General features: G+C 39.8%; 1 protein-coding gene across 3 annotated transcripts in view; it reads left to right on the top strand.

Moving 5' to 3' along the window:
* cpeb2 (cytoplasmic polyadenylation element binding protein 2) overlaps positions 1–21,018 on the top strand; it is a 36,706-nt gene extending 15,688 nt beyond the window's left edge. The window contains exons 3-11 of one of the 3 annotated variants that reach the window (XM_007233404.4): positions 1,131–1,221; positions 5,886–5,936; positions 9,604–9,627; positions 10,845–11,015; positions 11,117–11,206; positions 12,565–12,683; positions 14,948–15,062; positions 15,256–15,437; positions 16,083–21,018. In XM_007233404.4, the coding sequence (XP_007233466.3) occupies positions 1,131–1,221; positions 5,886–5,936; positions 9,604–9,627; positions 10,845–11,015; positions 11,117–11,206; positions 12,565–12,683; positions 14,948–15,062; positions 15,256–15,437; positions 16,083–16,310 (1,071 nt within the window). In that variant the 3' untranslated portion in view covers positions 16,311–21,018. The remainder of the gene's footprint in view (positions 1–1,130; positions 1,222–5,885; positions 5,937–9,603; positions 9,628–10,844; positions 11,016–11,116; positions 11,207–12,564; positions 12,684–14,947; positions 15,063–15,255; positions 15,438–16,082) is intronic. The other 2 variants (XM_015601322.3, XM_022687072.2) reach the window with 2 other exon arrangements.
* Positions 21,019–21,358: the final 340 nt, after the last annotated feature.

Genomic DNA, 21,358 nt, shown 5'->3' with positions numbered 1-21,358 from the left:
TAGATTCTCAAGCTGCATTAGCGTGCTTAGCGGGTAATGCTAATGATGCTCCAGCAGTGCTAGCCGGGGTTAGCAGCAGGCTACAGACTGATAATACTCACCTCTAAACGGCAAAAGAGCTAGTAATTAGCGTGGTTAGCAGCTAATACTGCTCCAGGCACGGTGCTGGAGAGCTAAACTGAAACTCCTGTATAATGCTGCACTTCAGCAGAGTGGCTTTATTGCTCCTTACAACCTGACTGGTAAAATTCATACATTAGATGCACTGCCATTTTTTGGGGGAAAAATGTGCCAATTTTAAAGTATGACTTAAAATAATAGACATCTATTTAACATTATATTAATGTTTTGACACATAACCATGGTAGAACCCATTTTGCTGCTATATAAAACAATGTTTTAGAACATCCTCCACAGAACTGTCTACAAAAAACTGTCTCTCAGTGCGAACAACCATTTAAACAGGCAGAGAACCATCTAAGAATTAGAGTGAGACCTAATAAAAAAAATGCAGAATTCAGAATAACCCCCTCTCTCCTTTAAAGGTGGGTTTATAAAACAAAAAAATAGGATCTCTGCTAGGAGTACAAGGGGTGCGCAATCATATCGCTATAATAGTTTTTATATAGAAATCTCAAAAATGCACTGAAATATCCTGATATTATTTACAGTGCATTACAGCAGTACACAGAAAATTTGCACTGTTCGCATTTACCAATAAATATATCTACGGGAGACATATTATATTGGATATATGGAGTGATTATTGGTATCATGTTGGATAATTGCCTTATATTAAAATCTAATGAAAATCTCAATGAGGGGTGGGCCATATATCAGTGCAGTGACTTTTATTAAATATATTAAATATATTGTCATTCATTTATTTTAACCGGACTAATCAAACTCTTTGTCACAAAACATGCATTTGGGGTTGTGTTCTTTAAAAATCATTTGTCATACTTGATATAATTTTTAATAAATGATATTGTAGATACCATAAGAAGATGGATCACAATATAAAACCTACAGTCATATTGCTCACCTCTAACGTGTGGCATAAGAAGAGGATAAGGCTAAGTAAATTACTACATGCTGTGACTAATATATTACGTCTCTCTCTTTCTCAGGACCGGAGCAGAATGTACGACAGTCTTAACATGCACTCACTGGAGAGCTCTCTGATTGACATCATCCGGGCAGAGCAGGACCCTCTCAAGGGTAAGATCCACATCCTGCTTCCTGTGGAGCTTGTGGTTACTAATAAGCAGTTTTTCTATTTAGATTTAAAACCAGGGAAACTATTTAGCTTTCAACATACAAAACTCTCCAACCAAGATGAACAGGATTTTTTGAGTTATTAGAATGCCTTGGAGAAATTAAACTAAATGTAGTCAATCTGACAAAACAAGTTTGGTGTCTTAAGGTCTGTTTTTAGTTTTGCACTGAAGCTATGTAACTATTGTTGCTAACAAACACTTAAATTCTCATCTTGGTTAGCTTCCCTTTTTGTTGTAAATTTGTGTTTAATATAAGACAACAATAATGTCCTCTTGGTGTAAAGTGTGGTTAACTGTAGCTGAAAAAAATTGTAGCCAGTAGGCTAGCTTTGGTAAGGTACCGGTTGTCATGTAGAAACCCACAGCTGTATTTTCTTGTTGGCCTCACTTTAAAATCCTGTAAAACCCTTTAATGTATCTAACAAACAAGCAAACAGTAGATTATTATGATGATTGCATTTACAGTAATGTGAACTAGGTGCCTAATTCGGAGGTTTAGGAATCTCTAATATATGTATGTAGCTGCTTATCTTTAAAAAAAATAGTGTTGTCATCGTTGGGTCTTATTTTTTTCCTCTCAGGATAGGGTACGTTTAGCTTTAGCTATAGCTAAAGAGGTGCAGTGGGCTAGGTTTTAGCTTCTAGCATAGCACCACTAGCTTCACTTGCTTCACAGTTATAATGTAGGCACTCACAGCTGCAGTTTCTTGTCAGCCTCAGGTAAAAACTCTGTAGCTGATCTTCCAAGATATGCTTGGTGTTGGATGTTTGCTCTTTTAGCTTCACACTAAAGCTACAAGGCTAATTAAGCTAATAAACAAACAGTAGAATATTTGTTTAGGAATCTTAAATAGACTCTTGTAGCTGAGCATAGTTAGCATAGTGGCTGCTAGCTTCACCCAGTTTGTGGTCATCATGTAGACCCTCAAAGCTGCATTTTCTTTTGTTGACCTCACTAGAATCCCCTACAGTTGATTTTACAAGATATGTTTATTGTGGAGATGCAAGGCTAATGTAGCTAATAAACAAACAGTATAATCTTATACCCCAGCAATTGTATTTAAAACATAAATAAAACATGGTGCCTAAGTCACCACATACTAATCCTCTAACCAAACTGTGTTGTTTAAGAATCTCAAATAGACTTGTTTAGCTGGTTTCTGAGACAGAAGGACACAGTGTTATCTATAAACAATAGTGCTGTTGTTCTTGTTCCCCTTGAAGCAGTACGTGGTTAGCTAGCTGAAAAGATTGTAGCCAGTAGGTCAGGGTTTAGCTCTAGGGTTGTAACTCTTAGCATAGCACCCGCCTAGCACCTGCTAGCTTCATTCACTGCCCTGACTGTTGCAGGGAGACCCACAACTGCATTTTCTCCAGTTGGACCGTCTCTGATTGGTCCTTCAACTGTTTGCCTGGCATTAGCTTTTAGCCATTTACCCCTGCTAATAACGCTGCAAATAATGGGTAGTATAAAAAATAAAAGATCCTGCTTTTGCTGGAGTAACTGTCTCGGCTGTCCAGGGGTTTTATGTCAGAAATGGGGGCAAACTGAAAGTAGCTTAAAGCATTCAATAGGGTGTGCAAAAACAATTAAACCTATAGTGTATCTCTTACAATGGTGGTTCTTTGTGAAACCAAAAGGGTTCCTTCTATGGATTTTTTTATTTTTATTTTTATTTTTTATTATATTTTTACTTTTATTTTTAAGACTGTAATCAGCTCATGAGTGATTTGATTTACAGTATTTATGATTGGTTTGTCTGGGTTTGTGTTCCTGATTTACGTTAACATCTTCACAATATAACTTTAGACCCATATAGCATTAAAAAAATCAGCCCAAGCTCTGCTGATGTATGGTAGAATCTGCTAAGGTTTGGTATCGGTCATGCAGAATTGGACAAATTCACAAATGTTGTTTATACTCGGCAACTGGACAACTGAAATATGTGGCTCATATTATATTCGGCACAAATATCAACTTATAACTTAATACTTATGTGTTGACATCGACACATAAGTATAATCATTTAGGAAAGCTTTGAAGGTTGTAAAAATCCTGTCCATTACTGTGGACCTCTGAGAGTAAATCTGTGAAACAGGGTCTTCCACAAAGCTCAGACGTCTTTCAAAACCACTTCCTCTGGAATCCCAGAGAGACCTCATCTATTGTCCCCAGATCTGAAGCTGAGTGTTGGCCTGTAATATGGGAGTGGCAGAGTGCTGCAGTGCTGCTCTCTCTCTCTCTCTCTCTCTCTCTCTCTCTCTCTCTCGCCCCCTCTCTATCTGTTTTCTCACCCAGTCTGCATGAGCAGATGGAGCGGACATACGGGGCAGCGCTCACTGCAGAGACGCAAGAGGAATAACTGATTCTAAATCTAAATCTGTCCTACGAGTTATTTTCCACCAGTGTGTGAAATAAAGAGTTGATTATAATCAGGACGTGCAGGGGAGCGGAGCATCAAGAGAGGATGGGAAAAATGAAACAGTGACTGAAAAACTGATTCTCTGGAAGAGGATTTGTATCTGCTTGTACAGTGCTACACTCGTGATAATAAAAGTGCTACAAAGGATTCTTTGATGAGCTAGAATCAACCAAAGAACTCTTTGTAGCGCCTTTTTGATTGTACTGTAGCATTTTGGCAGATGATCAGTGCAACAAAACAATCTAGAAATTCCAATCATTTGTTGGAACATTAACATTTAAACACATTTTTTCACCCCTACCCAAAGGTTGTCAGTCAGCCAAGATATATATATATATATATATACACAACACTGTCACGCTAAAGGTCATAGAATAGCATTATGCAAGTTTTTAATACATCAGGGGATGGCTTGGGAACACCTAAGTAATACAGTCCTTCCTACACTGGTAATAGTAATAGGCATAACCATCCACCGAGGACATGATCAGAGGCATCAGAGTAGAGTTTTAGAATAAGTGGATGCCCTTACTCCTCCCTCTCTCCCTCTCTCCGACCTGAGTGTCGAACAACCTCACACCCACCTCCTCTCCATCTTCCTCCTTCTTTCTTTCGAAGCTGCCCCGAACTCCTGCCCAATCATCTGGGTTCGCCCCCCCCGCCCACCCCTCTTTCCTTCTCTTTTAGTCAAATACTAGCAAATTGATAGTTTAAGACCAGTGTGTGATGACTTATATATGTTACTTTGCATGATGCTAATTCTGAAATTGTCTGAAGGTGCTGGTGCCATTCAGAAGAGGTTTGGAAGGCTTAGGACTTGTGGTGGAAATTACATTAGATCTTGAGAAAAAGAAGTTTAATTGTGGTTGATGTTACATGGCACAGTGGTTTGTGTGATGCTTCTAGAAGCTTCAGTGAATAAACACACAACAAATGGACTAAATGTACTGTTTCATTTATTTAGCAGGTTTTTGATTGAGAAAATCATGCTTCAAAATGTTCAAATCCTAATATATAAGACCCTGTTTACACCTGGTCACTTAATGTGTTTTAAGTAACAGGATTAAATTTGGATAAAGGTCAAGGTACATTAAAATGAAACTGTAAACATACCCAGAGTCTGAAAGGGAAAACATATTTAATTACTTCTTTTTCTTTAGTCTGAATATTTCATGTTCCTATATCAATGTTCATCAAAAAGAATTTACCAAAAATGAGTTAATATTAACACTTCCTTAATGGTCATGTTAGGTTAGGATGAAAAGACTCTCCCAATATGTCATCAGATTATATGTGGTTTGATCTCTTACATCACACTCTTACATTGCATCAGACAAATTCAGAAATTCAGCGAGGAGGCTGGTTTAATCTGCAGTAGTGTGTTGTGTAGTCATGGCTGTGCAGCGAGAGGTTCAGCATTATCCCACTCTAAAATCTGATTTGAGAAGTCAGGGTGTCCTGACTGAGATGCATCTGTTCAAATCTGTTAGCATGTTATATCCAATGTACAGAAATATGATTTACTGTGTTATTCTGTTCAGACTGTCAAAACTCAATTTGGATACAATCAGATTTTTGGCATATCAAGTTATATGTTTTTTGGTCCAGGTTATCAGAACTCAACCTAAATACAATCAGAGTATACTAAGAATCAGAACTGCTACAGGAGTTTGAACATGCTTTCTCATCTGCCTTGTTTGTTCTGGATTTTCTGACTTTTCAATTTGGTCTGACCCAACTTAGCAGGTATGAAACGGGCTGCGAACTAAAGTCTGGACCAAAGGCACATGCATACATGGCCAAAAAAGATCCGATTTGGGCCTGTTTATTAGCATTGTTAGACTGCCATCTTCTATTAAACTACTACCAAACATGTCTGGAAAGTCTGAGTATGTCTGAAATAGGATTGATTACTTGCATATGTTCAGTCTCTGTTAATGCGTTAAAAATACCTCAGCTACCACTTCTGGACAATGGAGTATATTTGTATGACTGGCAACCTCACAGCAAGTGTGGTAGTAAAGTGTCTAGGTGTTGTATAGTTAAATAACACCATTTTATAGTTTGTCTGTTTTGTTCATTGTGTTGCATAAACTCTGGTTTTCATAGAAAGCACCCATATCTTCCATTTGTCCCTGTGTCTCATGTAGCTTTCTTGTATCTGCTCTCTTGTCACATTCAGGCCGCATGGGATGTCCACATCCTGGGGGCGATGGTCTGCTCATGCTCAATGGTAATTATATCTCCCAGTTTCATCTCTCTCTGCTCCTGTCTTATCAACGCTGTCATCCTGAACACAATAGCAATACACTAAACACACAATCTGTCTCTATAAGAGCAGCAGCTTTCAGTGGAAGTGTGCTGTAGTGTGATAAGACCATATGTGAGGCCTTCAGGTCAGTCAAATACTAAACAAATGTGGTGTGACTGAGTGACTGGTCTAGGATGTGTGTGGGTTTAGGTTGGTGAGTACAGGTGTTTGGGTGGGTCTAGGTGTGTGTGTGTGTGTGTTTGTATGCCAGAGGTTCTGTATGGGTGGATCTTACTAGGTGAATGGGAGGATCTAGCCATGTGGATGGGGTCTTGATGGATTCATCAGTTACTGGATTAGCTGGGTGGGTGGATCTAGATAGGTAGATGGATCTAGTTTGTTGGATGGCTCCAGGTGGGTGTGCAGGTCTAGTTTGATGGACGTGTCCAGCTGGGTGAATGTTTGTAGCTAGTTAGGTGGGTGGGCAGGTCTAAAATTATGGGTCAGTTGATGGTTCTTGCTAGCTTGGTGGATGTGTCTAGGTAGCTGGTTTGGGTCTAGGTGGGTGGGTGGATATGGCTTTAGCTAGGTCGGTGGGTCTTGTCAGATATAAGTGGGTCTATCTAGCATTGGTTCATGGGTTAGCTAGGTGGGTGGGAAGCCTTTCCTAGGTGATGGGTGGGTCTAGCTAGGTGGATGGTTCTAGGTGGATGTGTGGGTCTTGCTAGGTAGCTGAGTTGGGTCTTGTTGGGTTCTACCAAGGGTGGGTCTGGAAGGTAGCCAGGTGCTATTTGGATATGTGAGTTTTGCTAAGTGGCTGTGTCTATCATGGTTTATAACTATTTGAGTAGGTGGGCAGGTCTTGATGAGGGTGAATCTAGATTTAGAGGGTGGGTGTTTTAGCTAGGGTACTTCTAGGTAAATGGGTTGCGTCTACAGTAGGTAGGTTCTAGGAAGGGGACTTTATTATTGACATATTTCAGCAACACGAAATAATATATAAATAAGAAAAAGAAACAAACCATCTAGAGTGGACCATTAAATAGCAGGGACACTACCCCAAGATCCTTACTTTGACTCTAGACCACATATATGTACAACACTTTAGGTATTGCACTCTGTTGGCTAGTGCCTTGATCTGCAATAGCAGGTGACCATTCTACACTGTTAATATCGAAAAGAATAACAGACCCTCTAGAGTTCCAGAATTCTCGATACGGAATGGGCATGTTTGAGATGATAGAGCAGATATGCATTTACTTGTGACTCGTGGCTGGTTAAGGAAAGTGCAGATGGAGTTCTTGGCAGTGGCGTTCGCGTGCTCAGACAATCCTTGTCCATTTATAGCAGCGCTAAGAACGCAGACCAAAACATCTGCTCTCCGTGCACGATCAGGCCCGGATTGACTGCGCTCACTTCGGTCCTCATAATCCCACACTAAGTGGTGCAGATTCGGTATTTTTAGTGTTGCAACACTGGTAGCATTTGTGTGTCAATGCCATGGAGGCAGCTGCTCATGTTCTTGCATACTTCAAGAGCACTGTATATGTGGACAGTGTTGTATTTTTTCATTAGATCCCAGTGTAATGACTAGTGTTCATTACAGGGCAAATTACTAGCAAATAGTAATATATAATATTCAAGTTGTGAGGTGTTTTCTTGTGAGTGAGATTGACTACTGGCCAGCGTGCTCATGGCAGGGTAACGTAGATTATCAAAGTTTAAGCAAGACTTGTGTCATATGTCATTGTAAGCATTGCCATAGACTGTGGACATCCCAGTCAGTGATAATTATCATGACATGGTAGCATCTGGCTAGAACTGTCCATGTGAACAGACATCTTACAGTTCAGTGCCATGTTCTTTAGTTTCCATGGGACATGACAAAAGTTATGAGATACCATTTTGGCATGGAAATGAGGTTGAAAGCTGGTCCTGATGCTAACTGATGACATCAGTCCAAAATTGAAGAAGCAAAACTTACATTCTTGGCTATTTTCTAAATTTAAAACTATTCCTTTAAGTAAAAGGAATAAAATAGTCCAATAAAGGGCACGAAACTAAGCATGCACAGTTGTTTCACCCCCAAGTGCTCCAACCAATTCATGCTAGCCGAGCTGTTTTGCTTGGGTAGTCACATGACAGAGAAGAGCTATACTATGTCTAATGGTCCGGGTCACACGAATCAGCAGTGTTCAGTGTGTGTGTGTTTGTGTGTGTGTGTATCATGTGATTGGCTGGAGTCCTTTTATGGGTCACATGATAGGCTGGAGGGTTCTGGGGGAGGATGAACAAGAGAGGGAGATAGAAAGAGACAAAGAGAGAGAGAGAGAGAGAGAGAGAGAGAGAGAGAGAGAAGACCAGTGGAATGAAGCATGTAATTCCTAATAAATTGACTCATATCAAACACTCATAAAGCTGTCTCATAAGCTATTAATCTCTAAGTCTGTAAATGTTTCCCAGTGCTGGGTTATGCTAACAAGGCCAGGCATGCCATTCAGTTTATTATAATACTGTATTGTATAAAATGTTGTGAACACAAATTGCTTACAAGTTAAAAAGAAGGCTTAAAATGGTCAAACAGGATTTGGCAGGATCTTAACGGTTCACATGAGCTGTATCTGTGTGTAATGTAAACAAATCTGTCCCTGAAATTTCTCAAAATGCCAACATTGATACGTGTATAAACGTCGCCTTCTTCACCAACAACAAATAACTCATATTTGAGAGATGACTCGTAGCTTTATAAAGGGAAATGGATGCGTTAGCAGCTCATATGTGGAGCATCTCTTTATGGAGTGGAGAGAAAACAGCTGGTCTGAAGTACACGCTCAGGTCGAGGAGGTGAAAAAAGGTCAGGCTGCTTTCTTTGCTTTTAGCACTAAACTGTGTTCATCTGCAGAATGCCTTCATATTTACAGGTTTCTACAAATTGTTGAACACATTTTTGAAGTAAAATAGTTTTGATATTGTAAAAAAAATAGCAATTCCAAACAATTAAAACTACTAACAGTTCTAACATGATATAGGACTAGCAATGATAACTAGTTTTCGCAATGTTTTACTAAAATATGAGGTTAAAATCAGATGTAACATCATTCCCAGCTCTGACATCTCACTTCCGAGGTGAAATGAAACACATCTTTAGTCCAGCGCTGTCCAAAACTAACATCTGTTAGCTGTTGTAACAGAAAAAGCATTTAGCGTGTCCTCCGAGTGTGTTCAAATTAGAAGCAGTTTGAAAAGGTTTGTGGGTGCTTCACAGGATTTAATAAAAGCCCATCCTTGCCTTTGCCCTAGCTAAAATCAGCAGTGCGATGTGATGAGAAAGCCTAGCTAGATTACAACTAAACTAGTCAACTGACAGAGTCATTTTGCCTCAGTTTACATCATATTATTCTGTACATTCACATTCAATTACAGTTGTGAATAGAGGTACGCAAGAAAAAGACATTCAGTACCTCAAGCTCAGCTTTTTTTTTTTGTTCGCTTGTATGAATGAACAACAACTGAGAAATACAGAATATAAATTTTCGCTGTTTTGTGTGTTTTTGTGCAGTTGTGTGTAAAACTTTAAGCTTTATGATTATGATTAATTCTCCGCCCCAATTACACAAACTTGTTTCTACTGTGTTCTGTTTACATGCAGCAAGGAGCTATGGGAGACGACGAGGTAAAGGCTAATTCCTGTGCCCTGCTGTCTGCGTTAGCATGGCTCAAATATGTGCGCTTGTCTTTGTGTGTGTGCGTATGTGTGTGTGTGTGACACGTGTATACACAGCAGGTCTGAATGAGACTGACATATGACTAAACTGCCCCTCAGCAGATCACATGTGTATTAAAATACCAATGGAGCGTTCTTAAGTCTTATAATGAACAGATTAGCATTAAGGCTAGGTTTAGTAAAACAAATGCCTGCCCTTAAAATTATGGTTAAAATATAATACTAAATACATTTATTCACAAAGTTTTTGCATCACGTTAAATTTAGCAAAGACATATTTGGTGTCTGGAGACTTGTTTGCTAAATGCTACACCCTGGTTAGCATTGTGATTGTGCACTTTCTGTTATCTATTTCTGTGATGAAATCAGTTAGTTGTACATGCAGTACCATCCAACTTTTGTCTTTGGATGCACTGTATAATACTGTGTAATGCATATAACTGATATAGCTAACAATGCTAACCTGGGGCAATGCTTTGACTGGATTCACCATTAAATACTGGTAAATAACTGTCAAACCAGTTGTTGTAAACTCTAAAATCTAGCTGACTGTTTCTTGCAAGTGTTTTGAAATAGTATTTGCGCTTAGCTGAAACGTAGCCAACATAGCCGGGTGTGATTCCCAGTCCTGACATCCCGAGTCCTGAGTTAAATTGAAGACAGAAGATGGTATAGAGTTCTGTAATTGGACTTTGGTACATAAGGTTTTTAGCACTGTGCCACCAAAATTTAGGTTTCAAGATGCTTCATTTTGGCCGTGTTTTTTAGATAACTCCCTGCTAAAAACCCAGCTCAAGACCAGCTTTTGCTGGTGGCTGGTTTGAGCTGCTTTATGCTGGTTTTTGATGGTCAAGTTGGTTGAAAAGCTGGTCATCCATGCAAACTGGGCCATGCAGGTTAATCAGCTTGGTCATGCTGATCAGAAAGTTTAACTAGGCTTGGTTATATTGGTTCTTTCGCTTAGGCAGGTTGATCATGCTTGTAGAGCAGCTAAACCATCAAATTAAACAAAAAGTGCTATGCTAGTTAAGACCTAAGCTTGTTAACAAGCTTAACCAGCTTGACCAGTAATGGAGTGATGCCAGAAGAACCAGTTGTGCCTGCTATAATTTTGTCTTACCATTGTCTGTTGGCGCCACCTCACTTGTCATTCTTGTGTTCTGCAGGTCGCTCCTCCCTGTTTCCCATCGACGATGGTCTTCTTGACGACGGGCACGGCAATCCGGGGGTTCCTGGGGTTCTGGGCTCTCCCAACTACCCTCATCAGAATGGGGAGCGCATTGAGAGGTTTTCTCGTAAAGTGTTTGTGGGGGGTCTGCCCCCAGATATAGATGAAGGTAAGCTGAGATTTTTTCTTATGAAGTTATTTAAGTTTTTTTGTAATGTATTTACTCTGTTCTTACTCTGCCTCTCTCTCTTTCTCTGTCTGGTTACATAGATGAGATCACATCCAGTTTCCGGCGTTTTGGACACCTGGTAGTTGATTGGCCACACAAAGCAGAGAGCAAGTCCTACTTCCCTCCAAAAGGTAATTAAACAATGCCCTCAAAAATGTAACTGTGTTTGGTGCAGAGTTGAAAATCCAGTTCACTATAGAGAGCACTCTTAGGAAACAGAATTCAACATGGTAAGCATGTTGATAAGCAGATTGCCTAACATGAATAATATAAACGACAGGTTTCCTCAGAGAAGCTGTTTACAAACTAATTAACGTAGTGTGTTATGGGTACATAATTTGTTCACTATATATTAAGGTGCAATGTGAGATTGCCTCAATACACGGAAATGTTGGCACTGCATTTTCATACACCACTACAAAATTGTGGAATCCCAAGTTAAAGGCTATATATGGAATGTGGCACAGTTTCAGACACAGTGCTTAATGGTTCTTTGCTCCAAGGCCTCCCCTACAAATCCCAATACAAATCACTCGTTGAAAACCCCCTCATTAACAGCTGTACACAAGCATTTGTTGACAAGCTGAAGAATACACGAAAAAGTGAAAAAAGTAGAGTAATATTACAGGATTGTACTCTACCAAACTCCACCAAAGTTACATAGTGTAGGAGTTATATCAGTGAACCATTAATTAATAAAATATATTTTAAAAAATGCAAACTAGTTTAAATGCATGTCTCCAGTGTGCATTTCTAGTGAAGCATGTCATTTTTATATTGTAACAAATATGTTTTGACTAAAAACCAGCTGATTTGCTGGCATGGGATTAAGAAGTGAAATGTCAAGATTCAGCATGATCTGTGTTCCTCTGTAAAAACAACTGTATTTCATATAATTTCCCTATTTTTCAATGGTAGTTCATTTTTTAAAGATTTGCTGAATCTCTATAATGTTAACTTTACAAAAGGAATAATAAGTCTGCAGTAAAAGAGTATAATTGTTTGAAAATATATATATTTCTTAATTTTATTATGATCTATATGTTAATATAATATTTTTATTTAGAGTCAATTCAGGGCCGGAAGTCAATTCCTATTATCCCCAAGCAAACAACTCTTAAAATGACAGTAACACAGCATTTTACAAACTGCTCTCAACAATTACTTAGTAAAACGGGGGGTGTCAAAAAAAGAAAAAATCTCTAAAATGTGCTAACCCTCAAGGACAAGGGTTTGGAAACACTGCAGTAAGTTGCAATATTATACAATTTGTAAGGATGTTGATTAGTATAGTAAATAATACTGTACTAACATCTCTACATTCATTTCATAATATAAAATAAAGTGCTTCAGGAAATATAAAATCCTTTCAAAGCCCCATGCAGAACACACACCCTATATACTCTTCCAGTCTTATTGTCTCTTCATCAAAGGGAAGGTTGCCCCAGTTTCAGCTCCTCACAGCCTTTTTCTTTCTTCTGTTGTCAAGGTTACGCCTTTCTGCTGTTCCAAGAGGAAAGCTCTGTGCAGGCGCTGATCGAGGCCTGTCTGGAGGAGGATGGAAAGCTCTACCTGTGTGTGTCCAGCCCCACCATCAAAGACAAGCCAGTGAGTCCAACTAACTCAATGCTTAGAAATAAACCAGAATTTGACCAGGTCTGAAATAAAAACTGTCTTTCCAAGAATTATCCATGGAAATGGACTTCAAGTGTCATCTACACATCATACTGTAATACACACGCATAGGTCACGTGTGTCACTCACAAGTTACAGTAGAGGAAATACAGCTAATTTGTAAGAATGTACAGAATATTAGGCAAACTAAATTATTTTGGCTGTAAATGTCAAAAAAAAGTTAAGAATAAGTTAAAAGTTGTTATTAATGATTAAGTACCTAATTTGAGCAGTGCAGTTCTATGTTTGTGAATGGTGGTCCAAAGGAAATAGATGATGCACCATAAGTAGAAAATAAATGTATCAAAACTAAAATATATTTAGGCTATTTAATTTATATAATGATAAAAAAGAAAAAATGGCAAAATCTATATAAACTTGCAAGATGTCAGGAGCTGGAACAGGGAGAGGACGCAGAGTCGGACGCAAGTGCGAGTTACATTTATTAACATACATAAAAGAAAAACAAGAAACAGATCAGAGAAAACACGGGGATCACGAAACCTGACTGACGTCAACAATGCACAATCACGGACGAAGGTAACCAGTAGAGGGGGACTATTTATACCAACGGACACAGACTAGAAACAGGAAACACCTGGGAAGAGAGGGCGGAGCTACAAAACAGGTAGGCCACAGGGGAGGAGACACAGGATAAACACAAGGAGAGTAAATAAACAGACGAAATACATGAAAACGTGACAGAAGCCACTCCTTAATGCGCAGCTCCCGAGGCGCATAAAACCAAACCCCGGGAGCCGGCAGAAGAGAGAGGCCTGAAAAAAAAAACGGACGGGACCGGGGACAGCGCAAGAGACTGGACTAATGACAGGACAAAAGACTTGACAGGAGATTTGACATGGGAACCGGGACCAATACATTAACAGGAATAGATATAAACACGGTGACTGGAATGGGCACAATAACATGACTTGACAGGGGTACAGGAATACTAACAGTAACAGGAACTAACACTGGAATGCACATAGGAACAACAAACAACATGGAGGGAAGGCTAGGACTGGCAAAAGTTTTAGCAGTTTGTAGGGCCATCCTAGGCAATGTCCTGGGTAGTTCAAATGGTCTGTGAAATGGTCCATGAGCACGCGCAGCGCACGCACCCGCCTATGCGGAAAAAACCGAGCCGCCGGATTTCGCCGGGCCGAGAGCCGCTGAGCTGCCGTGATCGGCCGGGGCGAGAGCCGCTGAGCTGCCGGGGCGAGAGCCGCTGAGCCGCCGGGGTCCGCCGGGGCGAGAGCCGCTGAGCTGCCGGGGCGAGAGCCGCTGAGCTGCCGGGGTCCGCCGGGGCGAGAGCCGCTGAGCTGCCGGGGCGAGAGCCGCTGAGCTGCCGGAGTCCGCCGGGGCGAGAGCCGCTGAGCTGCCGGGGTCCGCCGGGGCGAGAGCCGCTGAGCTGCCGGGGTCCGCCGGGGCGAGAGCCGCTGAGCTGCCGGGGTCCGCCGGGGCGAGAGCCGCTGAGCTGCCGTGGTCCGCCGGGGCGAGAACCGCTGAGCTGCCGCCGTCCGCCGGGGTGAGAGCCGCTGGTACAGGGCCGGCGGGTGCAGGTAGAGCCGGAACGTGCGGTCCTCTTCGCCTCCTCCGGCCACGGTTGGTAGAGGCTTCTAAAGAGGTGCACCCCACCTGCAAGCTGGAGGAGAGAGGGATCCGCCGGATCGCTAACCTGGAACCCAGGAAAGAGTTATTCGCTGCATCCATATTTTGGTCCGTGATTCTGTCAGGAGCTGGAACAGGGAGAGGACGCAGAGTCGGACGCAAGTGCGAGTTACATTTATTAACATACATAAAAGAAAAACAAGAAACAGATCAGAGAAAACACGGGGATCACGAAACCTGACTGACGTCAACAATGCACAATCACGGACGAAGGTAACCAGTAGAGGGGGACTATTTATACCAACGGACACAGACTAGAAACAGGAAACACCTGGGAAGAGAGGGCGGAGCTACAAAACAGGTAGGCCACAGGGGAGGAGACACAGGATAAACACAAGGAGAGTAAATAAACAGACGAAATACATGAAAACGTGACACAAGAAACTGCTAGTTTTTTTCCAAAAGGTTTTATTTCAGTGCAGGCGTTTACATTTGAGCAGTGACATACTGCACATTTATCGAAAATAAAATCAATAAACATTTCATGATAAACAGATCAGTACAAAAGCTCCAAAATATTTTTTCAGGTTCAGATCCGCCCGTGGAACTTAAGTGACAGTGACTTTGTGATGGACGGCTCCCAACCTCTCGACCCCCGCAAGACCATCTTTGTGGGTGGAGTGCCACGCCCTCTGAGAGCAGGTAACATCTTTCAGTCATGTCTGACCTTCTAAGGACATATAGAACATGAAGATAAATTGAGGCCTCAAAATAATATATGGCGTCAACTCAGTTTCTCATGGCAACAATGGTCATTCAATTTCTCATGGCCATTATGAGATATTGAGTGGACAGGTCAACAAAAATTATAAAATGGAACTGTGTTTTGTTTCAGTTGAGCTGGCTATGATCATGGACCGTCTGTACGGGGGCGTGTGCTACGCCGGGATCGACACTGATCCCGAGCTGAAGTACCCAAAGGGGGCGGGGCGTGTGGCTTTCTCCAATCAGCAGAGCTACATCGCGGCCATCAGCGCCCGATTTGTCCAGCTGCAGCACGGAGACATTGACAAACGAGTATGAGATTTACTACTATTTTACTACTTTTTACTACTATTTTACTAAAGTTTTACTACTTTCTTTTTTTCTGTGTGTGTGTGTGTGTCCTGTGCTAATACTGGCAAAACCTTATTGGGCTATATTATAAGAAGGCGGGGTTACATTTAGGAATTAAATGATTGACAGGCTTGGCTGGAACAGACTGTTCACGGGACCTGGTAGTATTTGTACTCAGCCTTGGCCAGCACTCTCTGCAAATTTATATCAAAGTCTGGATCCAGTCCAAATACCACCACAACCACTGCAATATGAACACAACAAAGAGGAAACATTTTCGGAAAACAAACTTATGGTGGGAATTTTAAACAGTTTACAGCTGTTTACACTCCTTCCTTTGTTCTTTTTTGTAGTACATTATCATAATTTCTGTCACCCTGTGTGTTCTTTTCAGAAACCTTGGTTTCAAGGGGGCTCCAAATGGTACACACTAAGGCAAAAAAAAGAAACCTATAGCGGTTCTATAAAAGACCATGTTTACAATAGAATAATAAGAGTGTAAAGAACCTCTTAAATTAAGTGATGCTTCTTTACCCATTTAAAGTTTCCTTACTTATAAAAATATTGAAAAACCAAAGCTAATTCTGAGTTTTTTTCTCTCCACAGGTGGAAGTGAAGCCATACGTGCTTGACGATCAGCTGTGTGACGAGTGTCAGGGGGCTCGCTGCGGAGGGAAGTTTGCACCCTTCTTCTGCGCCAACGTCACCTGCCTGCAGTACTACTGCGAGTTCTGCTGGGCCAACATCCACTCACGCGCTGGCCGTGAGTTCCACAAGCCTCTGGTTAAGGAAGGAGCTGACCGTCCCCGCCAGATCCACTTCCGCTGGAACTAGCGGGAGGCTGGAACTAGCAAAAGGCTGGAACACCAGGCGACGTGGTTCGTACAGCAAGAAGAAGAAAAGTGCTTTGAGCCCAAGCTATCAGTATAGAGCACCTAACAGTATACAGTATATAAGAGATCTATTAATATATTTATCTTTATCTTTTGTAGCAGCCAGAAACACTACATGCCTCGGTTTTTGGGTTTTGTTGTTTTGTTGTTTTCACTGACCCCCCACCTCACCTTCTGCTCCTCCTTTCCTCTCCTCTCTCTGACCCCACCCTCCACCACTGCATCTCAGGCTGAGAACGGCATGTTTTTGTGGTACTTGTTGTTTTCTAAAACAGAAAAAGGAGATTAATGAAAGAGATTGATTTTTTTGTAGTTTTTTCAAATTATTTTTATATGTGAGATTTAACGAGTAAAAACAAGTAGATGCGGAATGTTTTTTGCTTGGGGGGGCAGTCAGCTTGTCCGTCTGTCCGTCTGTCTGCTGCTAACCCCCGTGTTGGTGGGCAAAGTGTGCAGTTGCCTCTGTAAAACCCTCGATGACGTAGTAATCTCTGACGCCTGCCCTGGGTCTTCAACCAAAGGTAGTAATAAACGACAGGAGGCATGAAATCAAGGCATTTCTGCCGTAGAAAAACGATATTAATATGTTTCTCCCCTCTCTGTTGTATTTATGTGCTCTTAATATATACGATTTTAGTACGATTCTGAAAAAGAAGATTTAAAATTTCGCTCTCCTGTTTTTTCTGACCTGCAAGACGATTTAATACCTCAGACCTGCGGATCTGGTTTGTTGTTGCTCTACTCAGCAATTTAATCACAAGCTATATGAGACGCTTTGCTGCTATAATTCTGATACAGTTAATAGGTATAATAGTCGTGATATCTAAACGGCATCTTTAACGGAATTGCGTGGGGGAAAAATCAAAAACCGAAATGCAGTGTGAAGAATGGAATGTGAAAAAAAAAAGCATAAGTGCATGTTCGTCGTCTTTGCATCGTTTTGCATGCGGTAGGCCTTAGAGGTTTCCAACACGTATAGGAACGAGAAAACATTAAAAGACACATAAGATTCGTTTTTACAGATAAACGCAACACTATGTAGCATGAGAGACATAAAAAAAAGATAGACTCTCAAGTTTAAGATTATATCAAGAACAGTGAACATTAAGAAGTACTAAGTTGAAAATTCTTACTAACGACCTTTGCATGCATTGATGTGATAATTTGTTTACATACATTGTTCTACAAGTAAACATTAGTTTTTAGGTTAGCAACGCCCTCCCCCACCTTCCCCCCGTCTTTTTCGTATGTATCGGTGGTTAGTGAAGAAGCCGTGTGCTGTCCTGTGCTCGTGTGTCTCGTCTACGTGTTGTGTGACTCTAGTAGTTCCGTGTGGATTCAGGATTTAGTTTAGTTATGACTTGGAGGAAACATCTCAGCATCTTTGCCTTCGCCCCACTTGACCTCACCCACCTACTGACCTACCCCTTGTATGCCATAATGCCCTGTAAGGCTGAAAGGCTCCACTCACATAAACCAAGTTATCCATTACTGTAGGTGTGAGAAAATTCTAGAAGGAAGCTTTTTGTTCTAATGTGGACAGAAGCTGCCATCTCTTAAAGGACTCTGTCTGTCCTTTGCTCTAGGCTGTGCTGTCCTTCAGCTTATCAGCACGTGTGATTGTTTGATAAATGTACAAAAAAAGTAATGAATAATCAGTAGATGTAGATGTACAAATATAGGTGGAGATGGACCTAAAAGCCCTGGAGAGTTATGAAAAATGCAACCCAATCAATATTTTTTTAATGTAATTGTGTTTTTATTGTTTTGTTTTTAGTAGAAGTGAATCATTCATTTTGGTCTGCACAATTCTCGCTGTCCTGTTCCCTCATTGTAATCAAGTGCAAGTCTGTGAGACAGTGTTAGGGACAATCTTTCTGTAAGCAATGGATGCTGTTCTGTTTAGCAGCACTTTGGTACTGTATTCATTCTCGGTTGTCTTTCATTAGCTTATCTAGATTAGCTAGCTGACTTTCTAAATGCTATAATAAACTAGCTAGCTAGCTGGCTAGATAGATAGCTGCTAGCTGTCTCTGTATACTGTCTTTGATTGCTTAGTAGCTAGTTAGCTTATAGCTCTCCGTACTCACTTATGGCTTTATATCTATACATCTAAGCTAGGCAGCTAGCAAACTGTGAGCTAGCTTAGCAAACTTTTTATACTGTTTTTGTTTTGCTTTCTATGTCTGTCAGATTAGCTAACTAGCTAGCTATCTTTCTATCCTTTCTGTTCTGCTCTCTTAATCTATAAGATTAGCGTATACTAACTATTAGCTAGTTAACCTAGCTGTCTTTCTATAGCTCGTTTCTTTTTTGGCTTTTAACTGCAAGCTAGCTACCTTTTTATATGTTCTATTTTCTTTTAAATCTATAACGCTATCTTTCTATACTATCTTTCTTTGGCTTTCTATATTTTTCAAACTAGCTAATCTAACTACCTTTCTAACGCTACACTTTCTTTTTTAAAAATCTCCATGTTCACTCTTTTATGGCTCTCTAGCTATACCTATCAAATAGCTACCTGTACTGTGTCTCTGTACTATCTCTGGCTTTATATATAGCTATATATATATATACATATATCAGTCTAGCTATCTAGCTAACTAACTAGCTAGCCGCTAGCTCTCTTTCTGTACTGTCTATAACTCTGTGTTTGTGGCTTTGGTAATACGTTCAGTGCCCTGGCGTGCTGTCCTGAGTATTTGTGATTTGATTGTTTACGTGTCTACTGTTACCACATTGAGATTTGTGTGTTCTATTTATTAATTTTTTTCTTATTTAACACAAGTATTTATTATATGTGGACGTGTCACCCGTCCCTTAGACCATCAAATTTTTTTATCATGTCATGATACTGATACATGCACTACTACACTATAGCTACATACATCCCTGGCAGACGAATGATAGTACATTGAAATCTGTTCTACTGTATGCTCCAACCCAGCCAGACCCACCATTTAAAAAGTATTTAAAAACGTTTCTGTAGCATTTTTGTCTTTAACTTATAGGGTCGTTTTAATTCTACCTTTAAGGACTATAGCAGATTATTTAATAATCAATTTATTTAACTTATTTGTCGACATTGTGCAAGACTGTGGGCCCAGACTTGATTCTGGCGAGAGTGCTAATCCAGTTCTGTACTCTGAAAGAGTTTTGGTGATTCGTGGACATGAACGAAACCCAAAAGGGTAGACAGACAAACAAATAAATGTAGCATCAGGACTGTAGTGAGCCACGACCCAAAAAAATCCATGAAGGAAAAAGGAAAGCGTTTCCTGAACTGAGCCTGTCCAGAACGGCCGAAGAAAACGGCCGCCTTCCGAGAGCGTTCATAGTGTCACCGTATCCCTTTAACTCTCTACTGTTGATGGAGTTCTCGATCAGTACTGTGTCCTCTTCTCCGTGTGGAGCACTGTTGCTTTGTACACGTGTGTGTGTGTGTGTGTGCGTGTGTGTTTTGTTTTTCTGTGTTTTGTTTTTGTACGAAATCATATTTATTTCACTATTTTTGTAGACGACACTTTGATTTGGATTGTATTTTTCTATTTCACTTAAGAGACACACTTCATTTCCCCGATTATTTATGATTCTGTTCTCAAGCAGGGTTTCTGATGAAAGATATTTAAAAGAACGAGAGACAAGACAGAAAGAAAGCCCAAACGGAAGCTTTCTAGAAACACCCATGCAGTTTATTGTGTATAGTGATATATTAATATATAACGTAGCTGGTTTTTAACATAATTAATATATAAGTTCATCATAGGTTTTAATTTTACAGAAGAAAACATTGAGGGTTTCTTTTTTAATTATTATTATTATTATTATTATTATTATTATTTTCATGGAAAACACTTGAGACTCTCCCCGGTTTGCATCGAGTCCTCACAGGTCTCTCCTCACTGATGCGCAGAAACTTGAATATAACACATTTTGAAAGGCTGACTAACCTCGAATCTGTGTTGTGACGTGCAATACTGTTTCTAATGTTTGTATAAAAAGTGAGAATTACAGTGTATACCTTTTTAAATGCAGATTTATTTTTTTCATTGCATATTTTGCAAATTTCTGATTCACAGTGTCATTTTTTACTGTCAGAAAAGATAAACCCCTTTTTTTCATTGCAACTATTTTTAAATCCAGATATCTTTGTACTGATGTAAATGATTGTAGTTATTTTGGATAGCGTTTTGCTAACAAAAGGAGAAACTTTTTCATGCATATTTCTATTTCAGTTGATTTTGTTTTATTCTTTTTATTTTTATTTTACTTTAATAGTAGCAAAATACTTGGAATAATTTTTCATATATGTCATTAATATTATTTTGTATTTTTATGTGGAAATATATAAATATATAATTTTATGATGCTAATTGCTAAGATATTATTTTAATTTGAATTATTTTTAAAGCTAAAAATCTTTGTAATATTGTTAATGTTAACTAGTTTCTAAATCAGAGTTTGTGTATAGATTCCCCCAAGTGGTATAAGAAGTGTTGGGATTGTAATTATTACTGAATGGATCTTTGATATGCAAAATGAATATCATTGTTGATTTTTATTTTGGTTTGTTTTGTATTTAAATGGGGTGTTGATTACAATCTTATTTCTTTCATTTCCTGAATAAAGACCCGTTCTGTTCGGACACAGCCTGAGTCCCGACTGCCTTTTTTAAAATCTACTTGTTTACATCAGCCAATATTTATATTATTAAAATGACATTTGAAAAACAAATCTTCAAACATCAATATGCAAGATTTCCTAGAATAAAACGTTTGAAAATTTAAATGTGATTTAAGCAATTGAATGTTGATGAAAAACTTTGTTTTGCTGCTTATGTGACTAAAACATCCAACTTTACCTATAGTGTCTATAGTTGGCAAAGGTGTTTAAAACTTTAAGATGAATGAATTTGAGTGAAATTAGAGTTAGATTTAGGTGTTTTGTATCAATAGGACATTAAAAAAAAATGTCAGTTAGGTGTGAGTG

Source organism: Astyanax mexicanus, chromosome 13, assembly GCF_023375975.1.
Source record: "Astyanax mexicanus isolate ESR-SI-001 chromosome 13, AstMex3_surface, whole genome shotgun sequence".
NCBI lineage: Eukaryota > Metazoa > Chordata > Actinopteri > Characiformes > Acestrorhamphidae > Astyanax > Astyanax mexicanus.
This window is presented reverse-complemented; position numbering and strand designations above follow the sequence as displayed.